At 34.4% G+C, this 20160-nt stretch overlaps 1 protein-coding gene across 1 annotated transcript; it reads left to right on the top strand.

Moving 5' to 3' along the window:
* Nucleotides 1–10385: 10385 nt before the first annotated feature.
* Nucleotides 10386–19359, top strand: E23 (ABC transporter G family member E23). Its single transcript, XM_017617877.1, has 7 exons — nucleotides 10386–10618; nucleotides 10921–11332; nucleotides 12199–12454; nucleotides 12525–13241; nucleotides 13910–14066; nucleotides 17794–18060; nucleotides 18132–19359. Exons 1-7 carry the CDS (start codon nucleotides 10386–10388, stop codon nucleotides 18331–18333), a joined length of 2244 nt encoding a protein of 747 aa, XP_017473366.1. The 3' UTR covers nucleotides 18334–19359.
* The last annotated feature ends 801 nt before the right edge of the window (nucleotides 19360–20160 follow it).

Raw genomic sequence — 20160 nt, 5'->3', positions numbered from 1 at the left:
TAATAATAACAGATTGGCGCTTACACATATGTTAGTGTTTGGCCGAGCTTCTCCTCCGATTTGTGGCGTGCACCTTGATGTTGTCACACAAAGAGGAGGGGCCTACAGTTTTACGCCGACTCCGAACGGCGATTGTTTTTTAATGAGAAGCAGCATACACAACCAAAAACCGCAAAACAAGTGCCAAAAAAATCAGCGGTTGTCGTAGCATCTTCAGAATTGCATTTTCCAATTTTCGTATCTAAAATTGTTGTGTTTCGAAAACTTTTGGGTAAATCTGGATACTGAAACCGTTATAAACAATGTATGTATGTTTGTAATTTTAGTGTTCGTCGAATCGCTGTGTTTTGTTTTGTTATAAAAATCATACATATAAAATGAAAATTTAAGAATCGATCTTAGGAGATCGATATATTTTCTGACGATTTGTACCTGCATAGATTATTTTTATTTCAATTCGAATTGATTTTTTTTTTTATTTCTATCTGGTATCTCTGCTTTATACATTTGAAAAAAGCCGTACCACTTTTCTCGAAATCGGTAACTGGTACTAAAACTCCTGGTAACCGTCACAAAAACCGATTTCCTTTTTAAAATTGCCGTGGACTAACCCTTGAAGGAGTAAAGTTTCAACAAATTACGATCACTTACAGGTCTATTCTACTCTGGTAACATAGATTTTGTAACCGGTAATTAAAGTATCTGTCAATTTTTAAATCGTTTCGCATTCTGTAATCGGTAAATTGGGTTACCATCTCATAAACCGGTAACAAAATATTGCCCCGTGAAATATGCAATACAAGAATTTTCACAAATCTTCATATCTGAACTGCTGAATATTTTCACTGCATTACCAACGTACCTAGAATCGCGGTGACAAGAAGTGGTAACATTTTTTGGTAATGCAATTTTCCGGTCACAAAACTTCGGTAACGTGCAGAATAGACTTGTTACTGTATTTTTCTACATTTGTGAATTTGTGCGTCAGTGCTAGTAGCAGCAATGCGGTAATTCTCAATAAATTTCAATTAATTAAACTATTTTCTGTAAAATTTAGAGATAGAACGTTTTCGTATTTTGATTAAAACTGAACAGCATGGTACTTTTTTATTCTGTGCAGAATCTTTTCCCCTGCAGAGAAACCGCATGCTAGTGAATCAAATTTCTAGTTCCGTACTAGATTTTTATCTCTAAAAACGAACTAGTCCGATAGAAGGTACTTAAAAAAATCACTTTTTTCACTAGAAATCTATATCTATAGTGACGAATGTAGAACTGGTTCGGGACTATCGAAAAAGGGATGCAGCGGGGCTTGTTTACTTTTTGTTCCAAATACGCTTCTATTCTGCACTTCCCAGACGCTTTTTCATAGCTTAGTAACACAAACCCAAAATTTGTGTTAACATTTTAACATCTTGGGACCGTCTGGAATCTAACCAATAATAGCGAGCAAACTCANGCCGTACCACTTTTCTCGAAATCGGTAACTGGTACTAAAACTCCTGGTAACCGTCACAAAAACCGATTTCCTTTTTAAAATTGCCGTGGACTAACCCTTGAAGGAGTAAAGTTTCAACAAATTACGATCACTTACAGGTCTATTCTACTCTGGTAACATAGATTTTGTAACCGGTAATTAAAGTATCTGTCAATTTTTAAATCGTTTCGCATTCTGTAATCGGTAAATTGGGTTACCATCTCATAAACCGGTAACAAAATATTGCCCCGTGAAATATGCAATACAAGAATTTTCACAAATCTTCATATCTGAACTGCTGAATATTTTCACTGCATTACCAACGTACCTAGAATCGCGGTGACAAGAAGTGGTAACATTTTTTGGTAATGCAATTTTCCGGTCACAAAACTTCGGTAACGTGCAGAATAGACTTGTTACTGTATTTTTCTACATTTGTGAATTTGTGCGTCAGTGCTAGTAGCAGCAATGCGGTAATTCTCAATAAATTTCAATTAATTAAACTATTTTCTGTAAAATTTAGAGATAGAACGTTTTCGTATTTTGATTAAAACTGAACAGCATGGTACTTTTTTATTCTGTGCAGAATCTTTTCCCCTGCAGAGAAACCGCATGCTAGTGAATCAAATTTCTAGTTCCGTACTAGATTTTTATCTCTAAAAACGAACTAGTCCGATAGAAGGTACTTAAAAAAATCACTTTTTTCACTAGAAATCTATATCTATAGTGACGAATGTAGAACTGGTTCGGGACTATCGAAAAAGGGATGCAGCGGGGCTTGTTTACTTTTTGTTCCAAATACGCTTCTATTCTGCACTTCCCAGACGCTTTTTCATAGCTTAGTAACACAAACCCAAAATTTGTGTTAACATTTTAACATCTTGGGACCGTCTGGAATCTAACCAATAATAGCGAGCAAACTCAGCTACAGCCATAGGTACCTATGTAAACGTACATTTCTTACAATCATTCAAACAAATTTAATTTCAATTTGAAAACACATTTCATTCAAAAAGATTCAAAAATCATAATCCTTTTTTTCGTCTGTCAATTTTAGAACTGGTTAGGAAATGTAGAATTTAGGACTAGTTCGGAACTATCGAAAAAGGGATGCAGCGGGGGGCAATTGACACTTCCTAGGACATCGCCATGTTAAATTCGCCAGTTGTTTGCGTGCAAAAGAGATTTACCGCGAACCGTTACTGGGTCTAAATGTACTAGAAGCGCACCAGTTCAGAACTAAAGATTTTCCCCACAGGGTAATTATACGCCCGGGTAATAAAAAAAATAGCTAGTTATAAAATAGTTTTAACTTTAAAGGGTGCTTGAGAAAACGGGTCCTAGTCGATTAAAGTGAAACAAATGGGATTCCTTAAAGGAAGGTGTCTATTTCTTAATTGTGTTAGTCAGAACAGTTTATCCTATTCAAATAATTGTATATATATAACTATAATTATTATAAGAAAAAAACAATTACTAATTCGATTAGATATAAAAAAAAGTTTAGTGTTCTGTAGAATTCCACCCAGTAAAGGTGCGTGTTGTATTTAAAATACTTTCTGACATGTTCAAATGAAACCAGCTGCGGGAGCTGCGAGTAAAAAAGAAATACAATTTATGTTCAGAGGGTTTGAGTATGATTTACAAAAGCACGCGACATGCCATACTTTGAAAAATTAGCCGGTTTAAATGCAACCGAGACCATTGCAACTTAATATATGAAAAGCAAGACGAAGACGCCCGATAGAGTAATAAAATTCCAATCAGAGATGTTGTCGTCTTCAGACGATTCGTTCGGGCTGCCTATCGTTCGTGATACAGAATAAGGCTGAAAATATGCGCATTTATAGATATCATAATATGAAGAATCTAGTCTCTACCACATAAGATCTTCTGGGACGGTTTAAAACATGCTTTTTAAATTCTGATGTTGCTAAGTAAAAGCGGTGGCAACAAAAAATATTAAAGTATGAAATGTGCAAATATTTTAATGAGGGTTGACAAATAATTCTTGTACCAGATTAAATCAGAAAGCAAATTGAAAACCTATACTATATAAACTGGAACATTTAAATCACATTTGGTTTTAATGAAATTCAATTTCATTATTTTTCGTAAATTTCTTTGTTAACTTTTTGAGCATTTCATTCGATACCTTAAATTTAGAAATATTTATTTCTTAAAATACCAGAGAGTGCTAGAATTTCCAGTTTTATTAAAATTGATTGGCGAAAATATTCTTTCCACATTTTCAGTGGCGATTGGTACAAAGGCAGCTTAAATCATTTGTTTCAAAAGATAAAACGCTACTCTTTCATCGTCTCTTTTTTCTTAAAAATTTACTTACCAAAAAATTTAAAGAGAAATTTTAATTTATTCCTTTAACTGAACGTTAATAAAAAAAATACAAACATAAAATAATAATAGATTGGCGCTTACACATATGTTAGTGTTTGGCCGAGCTTCTTAACCGAATTGTGGCGTGCGCCTTGAAGTTGTCACATAAAGGGGAGAGACCTACAGTTCTACGCCAACTCCGAACGGCGATTGTACATTTTTATGAGAAACTTTTTTTCATGGCATAGGTTTGCCATTGCTTGCCGAGGGGCGACCGCTATTAAAAAGAACTTTTTTTTTTCGATGTTGGGTTGAACCGGACTTGAACCCAGGCCCGACGTAATGGTAGCACACCCAAGTGCGCTCGGGTATAAAAAGGGACTTTTTTATTTTCCCGAGTTATAAGGCGCTGTAGAGCGTGTTAATCCGCTTACCGTGCGCGTCACTTTAATAATGTTATAACTTTGGAGCTACTCTCTTTTTGAATATGAAACTGGCACAAAAACTTCCTTGGATATTCATGTACAATACTGTATTAAAACAAATATTTTTTTAAATTTCATAACACAACTTTTGCAATTCTCATAAAAAAGTTTGAAAACCTTTAGTTTTTTTTTTGTAATCAGTACTAAGAAGTGTTGTTAAACTTAGAATCTTTGGTATAGCTTGTAGTTTATTGAGTGAAAATTTCAAATCGATCGATACACATACGATTGAGAAACATTACAAATAAATTTTGGTTTCAAATTTTCTCCATGAAAATGTAGGTATATGCATTAGACTGCATCACCAAAAGAAGTTGCGGTTTTTCCACCGGGATCACAAAATTTATTATATTTGAAGACTACCACCAAACATTTCGGAAAAATTTTAAGATTTACGTGAGTTGGACCGATTTTAAAATATCTCCAAAAGTGGAGTCTAACTTTTTTGAGAAACTAGAATAACTCAGCCAAAACTTTACCGATGTAGACTTATGAGGTGTCGTTGGAAATGTATTTTCTAAACCTTTCCATTTCTCTGCAAATAAACTAATTCGTTCCAATGCGTTCCAATTTTATTTTATTTTATTTTTTTCAAATATCAACACATCTTAATTCAACTTGGAATTAAGCAATTATTCCTCATAAGCGTAAATCGGCAAAGCTTTGGCTGAGTTTCTAAAGTTTTTCTTAAACCAACCTTTGAAAAAGTTCAAAAACAGCTTCCGAAATCTCATTTTTAGGATTCCGTTGAACATTTTTTTATGTTATGTTTTATGTATGCTTAAAAGGTTTTGTTATCTGAGGTGCTTTTTTCAAAAAATAGCTTGAAAGACTATTTTTATTCATAAAAAACTCAATATTTGAATATTTGAAGGTATCTTCAAATCGGTCCAGCACACGTAAATCTTAATATTTTTCCGAAATTTCCGAGATTTTATAATTCCAATGGAAAACAGCACCGATTTTTTTTTTTTTTATGGGGAGTGATGCAGTCTTAGGTGCATATGTATATGAAAGCCCTCACATACTTACATACGTACACACAAAAGTATTTTGCACTTTTAATTGGTCCATTACACTTTAGTCAGCTGTGTATCGGAGTCACAAGAAATGCGGATATTCCTATAGATACTGGTACTGTAAGTATGTATGTATGTTCATACATACGTGCATGCACATACTTATGTAATTTGAGTAAGTGCTTGCCTTACAAGAAGTCAATGACCTCAAGGGCTGTATGTCCAAGTTTTATTGTAAAAAAAAATGTATTCAATATGTATTAAGAAAAAATGGTAATTCCAACAGATATTGCGTGCATGTATTAATGAGATTAAATCGACGCTGCGAATACAGCAGCCATGCTAGGGTAAGAATGGCGACAACAAAAGGCGTGGAAAACCGAAAAATTCTTAATAAAAAATATATACATGCATATATTTAAATACATATGTGTACTATATACATACATACGTATATGCTTACGCACATGCGATAATAACAATATGTAATAATATGAACATATGTATGTATGTGTAAGTTAAATAATACGTAATAGCAACAACAATTTTTTAACTACGCAACAAAATGAAAATATTTACAAATAACATTGCAGCTGATTAATGCGTTGGCGTGCGTACATACACACATACATGCATACTTAGCCTGCAAAAAAAAATTATCAATTGATAAAAAATAACTAACTTGTTGTTAGCTTTTTTCCGGGATTTCTATAAAGTATATAACTTGTAGTTAGCTACAAAAAGCTTACTTGAAACTAGTTGACAAGTAATGCAGGAGTAATGAAGAAGATTGTTTTCTTTAAACGCGTTTCTATTTAAATATCTTACACTTCGCAAACACTTTTCGAATTAAGGACAAATAAAAGGAAGATCCAAATTTCATATTATCATTTTGAAGTTATGTCTGACGGAATTCGAATTTGGGACCACCTACAGCAGAAATAAAGTAAATAAAAATAAACAGATTTAAAAAAATGTTTTGTTTTTCCTATTGATATTTTATGCCCAAAAGTAGTTCGTTGCAAGTTAGTTATATCAAATGCAGAGATAACCACCCTCCTTCCTAATCAACTTAATGTAAGCTTATAGTTAAATACATTTCCTGCAGGGTATGCACACATATTACACATACATACATATGCATGAATGAGTGTACAAATATATGTACATACATACATACATACATATATGTACATATGTACACATATACATACCTATATGGCTGTACTATATGTTGTTATGTGAGTGGCCCGGCGCTGAAATCAGACCAAGATCAGAAACACTTAAATAAGATGACACTGTCAGCTTTTTTTAATGCAGTAGCTAATCACCACACTCACTTACATAGATACGTACTAGGGATGGTAATTTTTCAGCTTTTTCCGATCCCGGGATGTCGCTATCTCAATCCCGGGATCTCGGGATTAGTCCCGAGATTAAGATATTCATTACTTTTCAACGGCTTAAATCGAAAAAATTGCTTCTATGTATATTGTTTCAGAAGCTCTCCTACCATAAAATAAATGGGTTTGAAACATATTTTTTTATTTAAAGTGGCGTTTTATTTTTCCTCTCTGACGACATGATCTGATTTATTTTAAAGGACTTTGTAATTTCGAAGATATGATTGATTCCAAAAATTGTTTAAAATATTCAATGCAATGTAGTATAAAAGTATGGGTACCAAATTAAGAATTAAAAACAAAATTAAAATTTGTTGGATTCACAAGGACGACTAGGTTATTTTTCAAACTGATAAAGTGAAAGGAAGGACAAAATTAGAGGATGTTATAAAGTTTATATTAGTCCTTAACATATACTTTTTTCAAAAACCAATATTGCGAGATTTCCAGGATATAATTTTAAAAGGACATTTTCAATACTTACCAGTCCTTCTGCGCCGAAAAATTGAATCTGTTTAAATTCCACAGGAATTCTCCTTTACTTTGATACCCATATTTCTTCTCTAGGCACATGTCTCTGAAATTTTCAAATCAGTTTTGAATTACTGACGTCAGCGTCAAAAACTAGAAACGCAATTTTACTATATTTGGCCCGTGGCTTCGCAAATATATTGATATATTTATTTAAAATTTACTATCGGTGTTGGATGTATAATGAGCTAGGCATTTATAAAAAAATGTTAATTATTAAATAAAAAAATAAATATGGCCAATACTGGTCAATAAAAGGAGTTTCTTTTATTGCCATCAGTGCAAATTACAAATCTTGAATATCCCGGGATTATTTGCCAAGAATCCCGGGATTTTTGGGATCCCGGGATACCGGGATTAACACTTTTAATACGTAGTATACTGTGAGGAAACGCACTAGTGTCGGACTGTTTCGGTACTAGAGAATTTAGAACTATGAGTAGTGCGCGTTAATTTTTTTTTGCATGCTAGCAGTTCTAAATTCAAACGAAACTTTTTTTTATTATTCCTTGGAACTTATTATATTTTCTGTCATTACTTTGGACTTAATAAATTTGCGTATCACTGAACAGAAACGGCTATAAATAAAATAGGTAGTCCGATCTTATAAAAAAACGATGCATTTCCAATTATTAGATATAAACTGGACTTAGCAAAAGCTTTTCACTCTAACCTAGCGATCTGTGGGTTTAAAAGGTAAAATAAAATAGTTTTTCAAAGTACTGGGGGGACCGGTTCTACTTTTTGGCAAGTACTGAGTAAGTATCGCGAGTACCAAAAAGTATCGACTGGTTGAAAACTTGTTTAAGTAAAATGTTTTTTTTTTTTTTAATTATATAGAAATATCGTTCTCTCAGTTACATTAAAAAATTACCAAATAAACGCTCGACAATTTTTCTCGATATCCAGTATGAATTTCGTGAAAATCAACATAACGTAAAATACAAAAACTAGAGAAAAACGACTTTGTTCTTGCAATAAACATTGCCCCGTAAGTGTTATTTTTTTATAGATGAAAAAGGTTCTTGCCAAATCCTCAGTGTGGGGCCTCATGAACTACCACCAATTGATTTTATTAAAAACTTTAAAATTACGAATATAGTAAAAACACTATGCGAAAAACCAAACGCAAAACGCAGCTGAAATACGAGAATTATTTGAAGAAAAAGAGTGTAGAAATGATCCAGAACTTGCAAAACATGTTTCGTTTCCACAAAAATAAAGCGACCACTATTAAATTGTAGAAACAGTCCATGTCCAAGAACCCCGGAGGAACACTGAATGAATTCTTTGTTTTAAATTATCATATTTTGAAGGAATTCGGAATGTCTAATGTGGAAAATAAACCAACCTTTCTATAAGGAAACAATTATAGAAAAGGAATTTTCTTACACTGTATTCATGTCTCCGCCAGCAATTTGTGACGACATCATTTAAAAGCAGCTAAGGAATGCGACGACACTATTTATTAGATGGCACATTCAAGCCAATGTCCCAAAATGCGGGTATAAACAATTATTGATTATTTAATATCGGAACCGAGATCATGTAAGTTAATTGATTGGTTTTCACACACTTTTGAAGCACAAATTACACGCTGTTTTCCTGCAGACATTAATACCCTCTATCTGCAATTTGCACAAAAACTAATTTGTGATTTTAGGAACCATCTGGGACTTATTACCTGTCATCATTGATATATTACTTCTGGGCCGGGGCGTTGCGTGACGTGGTGTGGCGCGCGGACGCTGGCCGCCGCGAAGCTAAACAAATTTAATGTTTGTAAGACCAATAATGTCAATGGATTTTATTTCGCTTTTGAAAAGTTAATAATGTCAATTGACTTTATTTCGCACAAGGGTGGGAACAATCCCCATCAGACGGAATATGAAATTTAAGATTTTTTTATTCTTAATTATGAAAAAGCTTTCGTGAAGTGCAACGTGAAGCAAACGACATAGAAAATGTTTGGGTTCAAAATTTAAACCGAACTGTTTAAATTCTAAACCCAACATATGAGCTCGATGTGACATACATATGTATGTATGTAGACGCTATAGATCACACTCCGTCGTTCTGGGGCTTCCGTTTCAAAATTGCTATATGGTTTCCAAAAATGAAAGAATGGATACTGCTAAAACGATGGTACGACCATCTACATAAACCGAAAAAACATGGTGAAAGGAACTTATGCTGATCTCTATTCGCAGGCCTCAAATTATATACATACACTTGCATTTCATCGGATAAAAACCACCTTCTCAAGACCATTTTCCATTATAAATTCTATTGTAAATTCACTGTCGATAGTCTCATCCATAGTTTGCCAACCCTACCGCGTATACCTGTCCTTTTTTAATATAAAAAAATAAAATAAAATGTTTTACATCAAATGGCACTTAATTTTTTAATTTGGCACGAAGTGCCAAAATGGCACTTTTGAAAATTAGAGACATTTCAATACATTTTTTGAAATCCTTTGCATGTACTTCTTTTTCTCAACTAAAATTTTCTAGTTTCTAAAGATTATTCAACTGGGTTATCTTGTTTTGGCATAGTCCTTTTGTTTTAGAAATGTAGTTATTATTTTATTGTTAAATGGGAAAGACTAAAAAGAATGGCACCTTTTTTGGCACTTTTATTTTTCTATTTGGCACTTTTTTATCCCCATATGGCCTTATAGGTAAGGATAGTTATCAGCCCTGGTCATGAGCTCTCCGTCTATCATCAAAAAGTTGTGTTTTTGAGCAAAGTGACCAACGTATATTTTTCACAGCTACAAAACTATGCGCAAAACGTTTCACAATGAAAACTTTTTGACAAATAAATTTCCTTTCATTTGAAAGCCGAGTATTGATTTTATATGAAGTGATGAAAAATATTTTCACTTCACTTTCCGACTATGCCTATGTTTATTTTCTTCTAATTTTTTCATTTCATTGGCTGCGTTTCTTTATACATTCTGGATAATCCCATTTCACAGCCGGAATAAACAGAATGCGTTTGAAATATACGTTAACATATCACGAGGAGCGTTCTAAAGAATAAGTAAACAAAAAAGTTTATTCCAAACGTTCAGAATGAATAAAGAAATGCAGCCATTATAAACTCGAATATGCATACATAAGTACATATGTATGTACATATTTACAACACTAGCAGTAATTTGAATGAAAAAAAAACGCATACTAATTCCATTGTTTTGTATGTATTTCTGTATCATTTCAGCAGTGAGCACACAATGTCTACATTTCCTTTCATATCCGATGCGGAACCGCATCATCGTACGTTACAGTTGTCATTCCAGAATCTAAACGTGCTCCATAATGAACGCCAAATTCTCTCTGATGTGAATGGCTTAGTAAGGTAACAACTGAACTACAAACATACTGCCACATTTTACCTACATATAAACAATCATTTTTTATTCTTTTCTCTATTTTTTTCTTCTTTCCTTCTTACTGCACTTTAATATTTTTACTCGCACCATCCTATATTGCTCTGTTCTTCGTACTCCATTACCCACATCCATCTATGGATGCATCTACTACTCCATATATCTGCCCCATTCAACGATTTGACTTCATTTTCCATTGCGCTTATATTCTTGTTTGTCTTCTTGTTGATGTTATGCATTTGTTCTGGCTTCTTTTCCACTATGCATGCAGCCCTGGCGAAGTTTTAGCCGTAATGGGCCCATCTGGTAGTGGGAAGACCACATTGCTCGACTGCCTCAGCGGACAGCGACGCTTCGATAGTGGCGGCGTTTATCTGAATCGCGAACCACTCTCGAAAAAGTGGCGCCGCAAGATCTGCTATGTGCTCCAAGAGGAAATCTTCTTCTCTGGGCTAACCCTCAGAGAGACTGTTATGTATACGGCTCTGCTGCGACTGCCAGATAAAATGTCGAAAGCGGAGAAAATCAAGTCGGTTGATCGTATACTGGAAGCGTTGGAGCTAACATTTTGTCAACACACGAAATTTGGTGACTATCTAAATCGTGGATTGTCGGGCGGTGAGAAGAAACGCGCCAATATCGCATGCGAGTTGCTAACCAATCCGCTGCTGATGTTACTAGATGTGAGTATAAATAAGAATTTATATGTATGTAGTATGTGCACTATATGTAGTGTAAAACTCCGTACGTAGTGGTTTTTGTTAAAAATTTGCAAAGTTTTTTAAGTAAAAATTTTTCTGATATCTTTTTATAAAATTATTGTTCATGCTTTAACCAAAACCACATAAATCAAATTTTAAATTATACAGAGATTAGAAAAATTCTAAAAAATTTCATAAAAACGTTGAACTTTTTAATATGAATTTTTATAAAATTTTGGATATGCATTTTGCGGTTTTTATCACAAAACAAGTTCCGTTGATTTTTTTTTTTTGATTTCTTTGTAAGCGGTCTTGCGTATTTTCTTCCAAAAGAAGTTCATGCGTATTTGGAAAAAAAAGCCGCCAACGCGATTTTAGCCGGTTGAAACTTGCCCTTGTCAGACAGAAATTCTATGGGCAATAAAACTGCATACCAACAGTTTTATGTACGCTCATATTCTCAGATGCCAGAGAGCTTTGCTTAAAGCATAAACCTTATTTGTATAAAAAAAACAATAACAAACAAGTTTTAACTTTAAAAACCTAGCAAATATTTAAAAAAAAACACTGTGTACTCAGTTTTGCACTATAGTGTATGTACGTTTGTGGGGTTGAGAGAAATCAAAACAAACTCGCGTGGCAAATGGAGCAGCTGCCAACACATACATTTAAGCTCATTCAATTTAATGCCGCGTTGTTTGAGCGAGCTTTTACGCTCCCCATACGTGCATACATATGCATGTACATACGTATATAGTCGACAGTTAAGAGCATACCTCTTTCGTCGGCATGGTCTTAAGCACATTTATAGTTGCATCTCTTAATTTCGAATTTCGCGCACATTTCAGGAACCAACATCCGGCCTTGACAGTCATTCTGCGATATCGCTCATGAAGTTTCTCAAGCGTTATGCCGTGCAAGAGCAAAAGACTGTGGTGATCACCGTGCATCAGCCTTCTTCGCAAATGTTCCACATGTTCGACAAGCTGTTGCTGCTTTACAACGGTCGAACTGCGTACTTTGGCGAGGTGAATAATATTTATACGTATTTCGAGAATATCGGTGTTACCATTAAACCGCACTACAATCCCGCGGACTTCGTATGTGAGTAATCACTGATGATTAACCAGTTTTTAAATACCTTCTAAACAAACTGCAATTTTTCATTTCTTAGTGGAACAACTGAAGTCATATCCCAAAATCCGCGAGAAGCTGTTCATCGCCGCCAAGGAATCTCATGGCAATTACTTGAATAGAAACTGTATTACGGTGAACACGAACAATGAACGGAATCAGCAGCACTACCACTCCAACAATGTTCGGCATAATGGCGACATCAATGGTGACGCTGCTGATGTCACACCAACGGCCAACATCACCACCACCATCACAACAGAAATTGTCAATGAGAAGTCTCACAAGCATGATGCACTCATCAATGATATTATCAACAACTATTATCAGGGCATACACAAAAATCATAATAATCATCACATCAACCACGATGCCATGCTAATCATAAGTGATCATCAGAACTCCAATGAAGAGGCGTCACAACAGCTGTGGTATGGCCACGATTCGCAATCAAACTCCAGCGTCACTTCAAGTGTATGTCAGCGTTATGAGAGCTGTGGTGACAACGATTGGCTCGACTATCCGACGAGTTTTCACACGCAGTTCTGTGTATTGTCCAGCCGCAACTACAAAGAGGCAAAGCCGCGTATGTTGTCCAAACTAAATTGGTTCCAAACGATCGGTTTGGCATTGATGGCCGGCTCAATTTGGTTTCAAATACCACGCACCGAAGAGTTCCTACACGATCTGCAAGGCTGGATGTTCTTCTCACAGACATACTGGATGCTATTTGCGCTCTTTGGCGCCTTAAATTCCTGTAAGTTCCTTCAAAAAATATTTAGAAAACAATTCGTCTAAATTTGTTGAACTTGTGGCCGTTTTTGATATTTTTTTTTTTTATTGATAAACAATAACAAGAACTTAATGACGAGCACGGCTATAGTGAAATCTCTAAAAATATAGCAAATAACCTGTTATTGTGGTTATGGAATCAAGTCTAAATGAAAAAGTTGAGAAGGCAACGACAGTTTACATGGCGAGCATAGCTCACTGGGGCGGACCTAGATGAAAAGTCTGATGAGGAGATATGGTGATCTCTGAAATAGCAGCTATAGCTTCAACCATTTGTAAAGCTCAGTAAAATTTTCGAATAAACTTAAATTATTTGGTCAAAAATAACAAAGCAATATTTATCGTAAAAACTTGTTAATTGATTAATGAGTGAATTTTTTTCACTTTTAACCGACTTCAAAAAAGGAGGAGGTTATCAATTCGCCGGATTATTCTTTTCTTTTATGGCATTACTTTGGACCACGTGAAATGATTTTAATAGTACTTGTTTATCGGAAAGATGGTACCTCAATTGGGTTTAGATCCGATCATTGGATCTTGAAGAAATTAACGTTGCTCCTAAATTTTTATATGAGAATTGAAGTCGGTTGTGTTTTTTGTTCAAAAATTACTTGTATTTTTTTTTTATTCTAGTCCCTGCAGAACGCGAAGTTATTAGTAAGGAACGTCGTTCGGGCGCTTACAGGCTATCTGCATATTACTTGGCAAAAATGTTTGGGGAATTGCCTTTGGTTGTGACGCTGCCGACTGTCTACCTCATGATATCCTATCCAATGTTGGGCTGTACCAGGTAAGAGAGCATTAAATAAAAATAAATAAATTATTAGCGCTTTGCTAGTGCTTGGCCGAGCTTCTGCTACGAATTGTGGTGTGCGCCTTAATGTTGGTACATAAAGGCGAGAGACGTACATGATTCAATAATAAAAGATTTGCTCAATAGTGACAACAACGTTTTCAGTTTTCCTTACAAAAGGTTGCATTTAAGCAGGATGTACAAAGGGAAAAATTAAATCCCTTTTGAGTACTTTTTTAAATTAATGAAAACAAATGAATGCGAACGGCTTATAAAGAAACTGAACTTATATTGGAAAATATTTTAAAGTATTTAGCTTGTGGGCAATATAAATAAATCAATGGTATGTATGGATATACAAATAAATATGTATACGGATCTGTGATACGATAGCTCTTACAGAAATTGCCAAGTGCAATGTTAAACCAAACAATCCAAAAAATATATTTTTTGAATAAATCCTTAAACTGAAAATAGATCACGAAGTCACGAAGTTTCTTCACCACAAAGCTTTTACGTTAAGCAAAACCGCTCATGCCATTGCAATGAATACTATACAAAATAGGTGTTTAATCTTTTATTTAAAGAGAACGTAGAATACAGGAAATATTATTTTTAATATGCATTAATTGTATGTGGTAATTTGTGTAAGTTCTTTGTCTTTATTTCTTGGCATTCCATAGTTCACAAAATTAAATTACTATTTAAAAAACGAATGTATGTACGAAATAAGAAACGTATGAAATGGAACTATAAATAATTTTACAAATAATTGGTCCACTAGGTGGCGCTTAAGTATATGTATAATCAAAAGTTATAAGCTAGACAAACGAGTCGTTGGTATAAGCTAATAACGATATTGTATCGCAAATGTTTGCTGAGCTTGTAATTCAGTTTATTAGGTGCGTGTGGATGTTACACAACGGTAAATACATTTTATGAGAAGCATTTCAACCGCAGAAATGTACGCGGAGGTTTCCAATTTAGATGTTGCCCCAACCAGGGATCGAACGCAGGTCTTCCTGAGTGGTACTAAGCACCTCTAACCAATAAAGTACAGCGGCCCACTTGAAAAACTACCTGTATCTATTTAAATGTATTATTGTGCAATAGCCCAAGATGACCCTGGAATCTTCTGATTAATTAGAGAGCGTTTTTCTAGCGTACCTCACGCTTTGATGTCCCAACCGGAAGAGGACATTTTTATTCTTCTTTTTCTCTTATTACATTTTCAGGGTTACCACATTAAGAACAATTTCTTACAAGCTATCAATGTTACGTTGCCACATAAATACTTTTACGAATATGGACCAGTTCACTAAAGTGTTGTTTACACAGATCACAAATCTAACGTTGCCACATAAAACTTCTTAAAACTACTAAATTAAAGTATTGCCGTAGGAGCATTCCTTACAATTGCTATACTTTAAGGGCTTTTGTTTTAAGTACTCCTTACCGCTTTTTGTTTCTAATCGATCTGTTTAGATTTCTTATTAGCCGGAACATTCTTGTTTTTAAATATAGCTTCTTGACGTCGGCGGTGGCACGTACGTGCTCTGAACACGTAATAAGCCGTTCTAAAGAGTAGGTCGCAGTTCCGAATAGTTGGGCCGTTTTTTAAAAATGACCTCCAATCGCTTGATTATCCCCAAAATGGTAATGCTTGGCTTCGTTAGGCCTCCTCTGGACACTTCATCTGCCCACGTGAAGGTAGGCTCATTCGATACGTGTTCTGTCAATCCCAGCTTTCTAACAATAAATCCCGCGACATATTCGAGCGGGTCTTCGTGGAGAATATCAAACTCCTCTTGTTGTTGTAGCTCGTTGGGAAACGATAGCTCGTCACATAACGCGAACTCCTCTGAAAGCACCTCTTCGTCAGTAAGAAAAGTATTTAAATTTTGAATTGATGTATCAGTGGGCCGAAGCCACTCTGTTGCATCGGTTTCCACATTACCACGAGCAGCAAAACTTGCGGTATTTCGGGCTATGATTAGTTATATATTTCTGAGTGTAGTCTTCTTGATAATTGATGTATGTATTTTTAAAGCAATATTAACTAGCAAGTACTTCTCATCCTACATATATTTGAATTGCATCGGGCTCGGATTATCAAAAAGTCCGCCTTTTGCGCGCATTACCCCAAAAAAGTGCTCGACTATGTCCTGATTCAGACGGTATGTCATACTGGTCCTGGACATACCGAAACATATACCCTGAGCGAGTTGTTTATTATCATACCATTCTGTGTCAGTAGGAGCGCTATGTCCGCACTTGAAAACGGGTGTCACTGCTCTGGGGCAGAAAAAATAGTAAAACTAACAGGCAAAAAAAGCAAACGCACAAGGAAACCTGTAAACAAAAAGGTTCTATTGTTAAAAAATGGTATATTGGCCATTTGTTTAAGCTTAGCTTACGTGAGTGTGTGTCAGTAGGAACGCTATGTCTGGGCTCCAATCGGTTGGGTTGGAAGGGCGATGCACACTTACGGCGAATATTTATATATAAAGCGCGGTCCGCTTTTTATATGCGCTGAGATGAATAACGCTGCAAATGAGGTGTATTACATTTTAGAAATGATTTTTTTTTAAATGTATTATGGATTATCATAAAATTATTGCAAAACTTACCCAAATTCTCGTAGCCAGAAAATGAAATGTCAGCGAATATAATTTATTCAAACATCAATAATGGCAACGGTTATGCTACCGAAATGTTTGTTCTACAAATTTTACATTTACTCCACTTTTCACGTAATTTTGAAGAGTTAGCAACCAGTGCCTTGCTAAGGGAGCCTATTTGTTAAGGGGGAGCGAGAAAACTGTTTTTTGAGCAAACCTTTTATTATTGAATCATAATAGACGTACAGCTTTATGCCGCTTCCGGACGACAGATGATTTAAATGAGAAACTTTTTTCATGCCAGAAATACACTCGGAAGTTGGGCATGCCGAAGGGTGACCACTATTAGAGAAAACACTTTTTTGATGTTGCTCGGAGCTGTGATCGAACTACCGAGTGACAGAGCGCACCTCTAACCACTCGACGATGGCGAAGGAAAGCGAGAGAGAGAAATATTAATTTTTTTATTCTATTAATAAAGTTAGAAGGAGGAAATTTGAGGATGTGGTAGTGGAGATATTAGTCATTAACATTTTATTTTTTATTTTTTCAAAAATAACTACTGGAAATCCTCAAATATAAAGTTTTAAAAAACATTTTCAATACCTATTCGACCTTTTGCACAAAAAATATAATTTTTTTTTCAGTTCTAAAATTTTAACCAACTTCAAAAAAAGGAGGAGGCTATCAATTAGTCGGAATATTTTTACATTTTTTTATGTATATTACCGCATAACTTTGGACCACGTTAACCGATTTCTATAATTATTTTTTCAAAGGAAAGGTGGTCCTATACTAATTAATTTTGGATCCGATCATTTGATCGTGAAGAAATTAACGATAATCTTAAATTTTTTATGGGAATTAAAATCGGTTTTGTTTTTTGCATAAAAATTACTTGTTCTCTATTATTTCATACCCATATCGTTGTTCTACATTCTACCCTTAACATTTCGCAAACTAAAATGTCGCGATCATTTTTTCTACCCATGATTTTAGAAATAAATCTTCTGCTATTCTGACCAGAAATTGCCAAACATACTTTGTACTTGAACTTGTCGCCTTAATTTTCTCAGTACTCAAGTTTTCCGATTTTTTTACAGTTTCAAGCTGTTCTTTTTAATGCTGGTCTTCCTACTACTCAACACAATTGTGGCGCAGAGCGTGGGCTTCTTCATCGGTGCCTGTTGCATGGATATGAATGTTAGCATTACGTTGAGCGCACTCTATACGCTGGCGACACAACTCTTTGGCGGCTATTTATCCACACGCATTCCAGATGGATTGAGCTGGATACGCTACACCTCAATGATACACTATGCATATCAAAATATGCAAATTTTAGAGTTTCGAGAAGGACTGGCGATACGGTGCGTATACTGTCTATTATATTACGTGTCGGCATTGTGTTTGTGATAATCCCATTTTTGGTTCCCCGCAGGTGTGGCAATCCCAGCAGCTTTGAAATCTGCAAAACAAACGACACCGCGACGATTTTCATTCCATATCAGGAAATACTCAAGGCACAAAACTCGACATCACCGCTTTGGCTGAACACGCTCGTATTGATGATGTTCTTTGTGGTGTTTCGTGGACTCGGCTATGCGGTTTTACGTTATGTGCGATGTCCCAAAGCGGCGTGATATTCAAAACTCCAGTGAGCTTAACGAGAGAAAAAAAAAACAACGCACAATATTAAAAAAAAAATATATATGTACATATATTAAACTCATCCCAGAAAGCATTTTTATACAAATATGTTGTACGTAGATGTATATATTTTATGCACTCGTAGTTGATAAAATGTTGCATATATCCGCTAGTGATATGTTTATATTTCCTGTTGAGCATTTTTAAATTAAGAAATGTTGTTCTGCGTGTTTAATTTTTCTTTTTTTTTGTGTTAAAGTTTGAGGTACGAAAGTGCGCTCCTGTGCACCCCACTAACAAAAAGTATACAACAATCGTACATACATAAAATATGAAGATGTATTTTAATGTTAATTTTTTCTATTTTTAAAAAAAACTTTTTTAAATTAAAATACATATTTTATGGTAAAGCTATTTTAATGAAAATTTTATGTAATAAAATTTTGAAAGCATCACTTTGTAAGGCGAAAGCTCGCTATCGAAAAATTCAAAATGAAAGTAAGCAAAAACAATAAGTAACATTATCCCCATATAAAGCTGTAAAATAAAATCAAACAATTTAAAACTTTAAAAGTATCCAAATACACTAAATGTCAAAGTCAACCTTTTTTTTCGCTTCCTATCTACAAATTACAACTAAGTAGATGTCATACTCTAATAAATATTTCTACAGAAATCAAAAGTAACAGATGCATAACCTACCAATACTAGCATATTCACAAATATTAGTGTGTTTTTGTTTGTTTTTTGAAAATTACTGTGATGTAGTATTCTAGTTTCTGAATTTAATTAATAAATGCACTTCATATGTATACATAAATAAATTACTCATTAAGTTAGATATATAGTGGAATGTAAATTTAAACATATAATTATATTGAATAAGAAATGTGTAGTAGTAGAAATAGTTAACGTTATCACGAAAATTTCCGCTATACAAAGTTATGGTATTTACTATATAGTATGTATGTACGTTATAATTTATATCAAGAATAAACAACTCTATTAAATATTGTGAATGCTATGTTTTGCGAAAATTTGTATTATATGGAATATATTATTAAAAATGTATTATTATCAAAACTTTGGATTTTCACTTTAGGAAAATGATATCACAGCTCATGGCAGTGCGCGCAAGTATGCGACGCCACAATGAAGGTGTTGCGTTTGTAAAAAAATGTCAGGTTTTATTTATGGCTGCGTAATGGCTTAAATGTTTCAACTAGATTTAAATTTTTTAAATACATAAATTACAATTAGAGAGACTAGTAAATCCATTGCATTTTTTTTTTTTGGTTTATAAAGATTATACGTAGCTAAGCTTTACATCAGATGTCATATATTATATAGTATATAATTACGGAGATAAATTACAAACTTATGGCGTTTTCTTTTCTGTTAAACAATTTTGCCTTCTTATAAATATTGGAACATTTTCAGTACGTTGCTTTTTGTCCCGCAAAATGGCTATATTAGCAGAAAGTATGGCACTTTTGCTTAGTCGGAGGTCAATATTTTGAGAAATGAACACGTAAAGCTGTGAAAGGGCTGAGGAAAACAGGGCAACATTATTTCGAGAAAAGAAAACGACCTGATACAAAAATAGAAGGTGGTTTAATTTATTGACATTCGTTGTTATTCCCGACCACTTGACTTTTAATAAGTTTATGACATTTAACTAAAATCATGCCGCCAGATTCACTAGCAGAAAAATTTTTTTTTCTTGAAAAAGTAAAAAAAAAAGTTAGTGAAGTTGGATGAAAATATTAAGTCTTGCGCGTTTCCAAACTGCCAGAATTCGATACACCTGAGCAAACGTT

This window comes from Rhagoletis zephyria, unplaced genomic scaffold, assembly GCF_001687245.7.
Source record: "Rhagoletis zephyria isolate East Lansing unplaced genomic scaffold, Rhagoletis_zephyria_1.1 Rzeph_scaffold_01515, whole genome shotgun sequence".
Taxonomy (NCBI): Eukaryota; Metazoa; Arthropoda; class Insecta; order Diptera; family Tephritidae; genus Rhagoletis; species Rhagoletis zephyria.
Note: the sequence above shows the minus strand (reverse complement) of the source record. Positions and strands in the feature narration are given on the sequence as shown.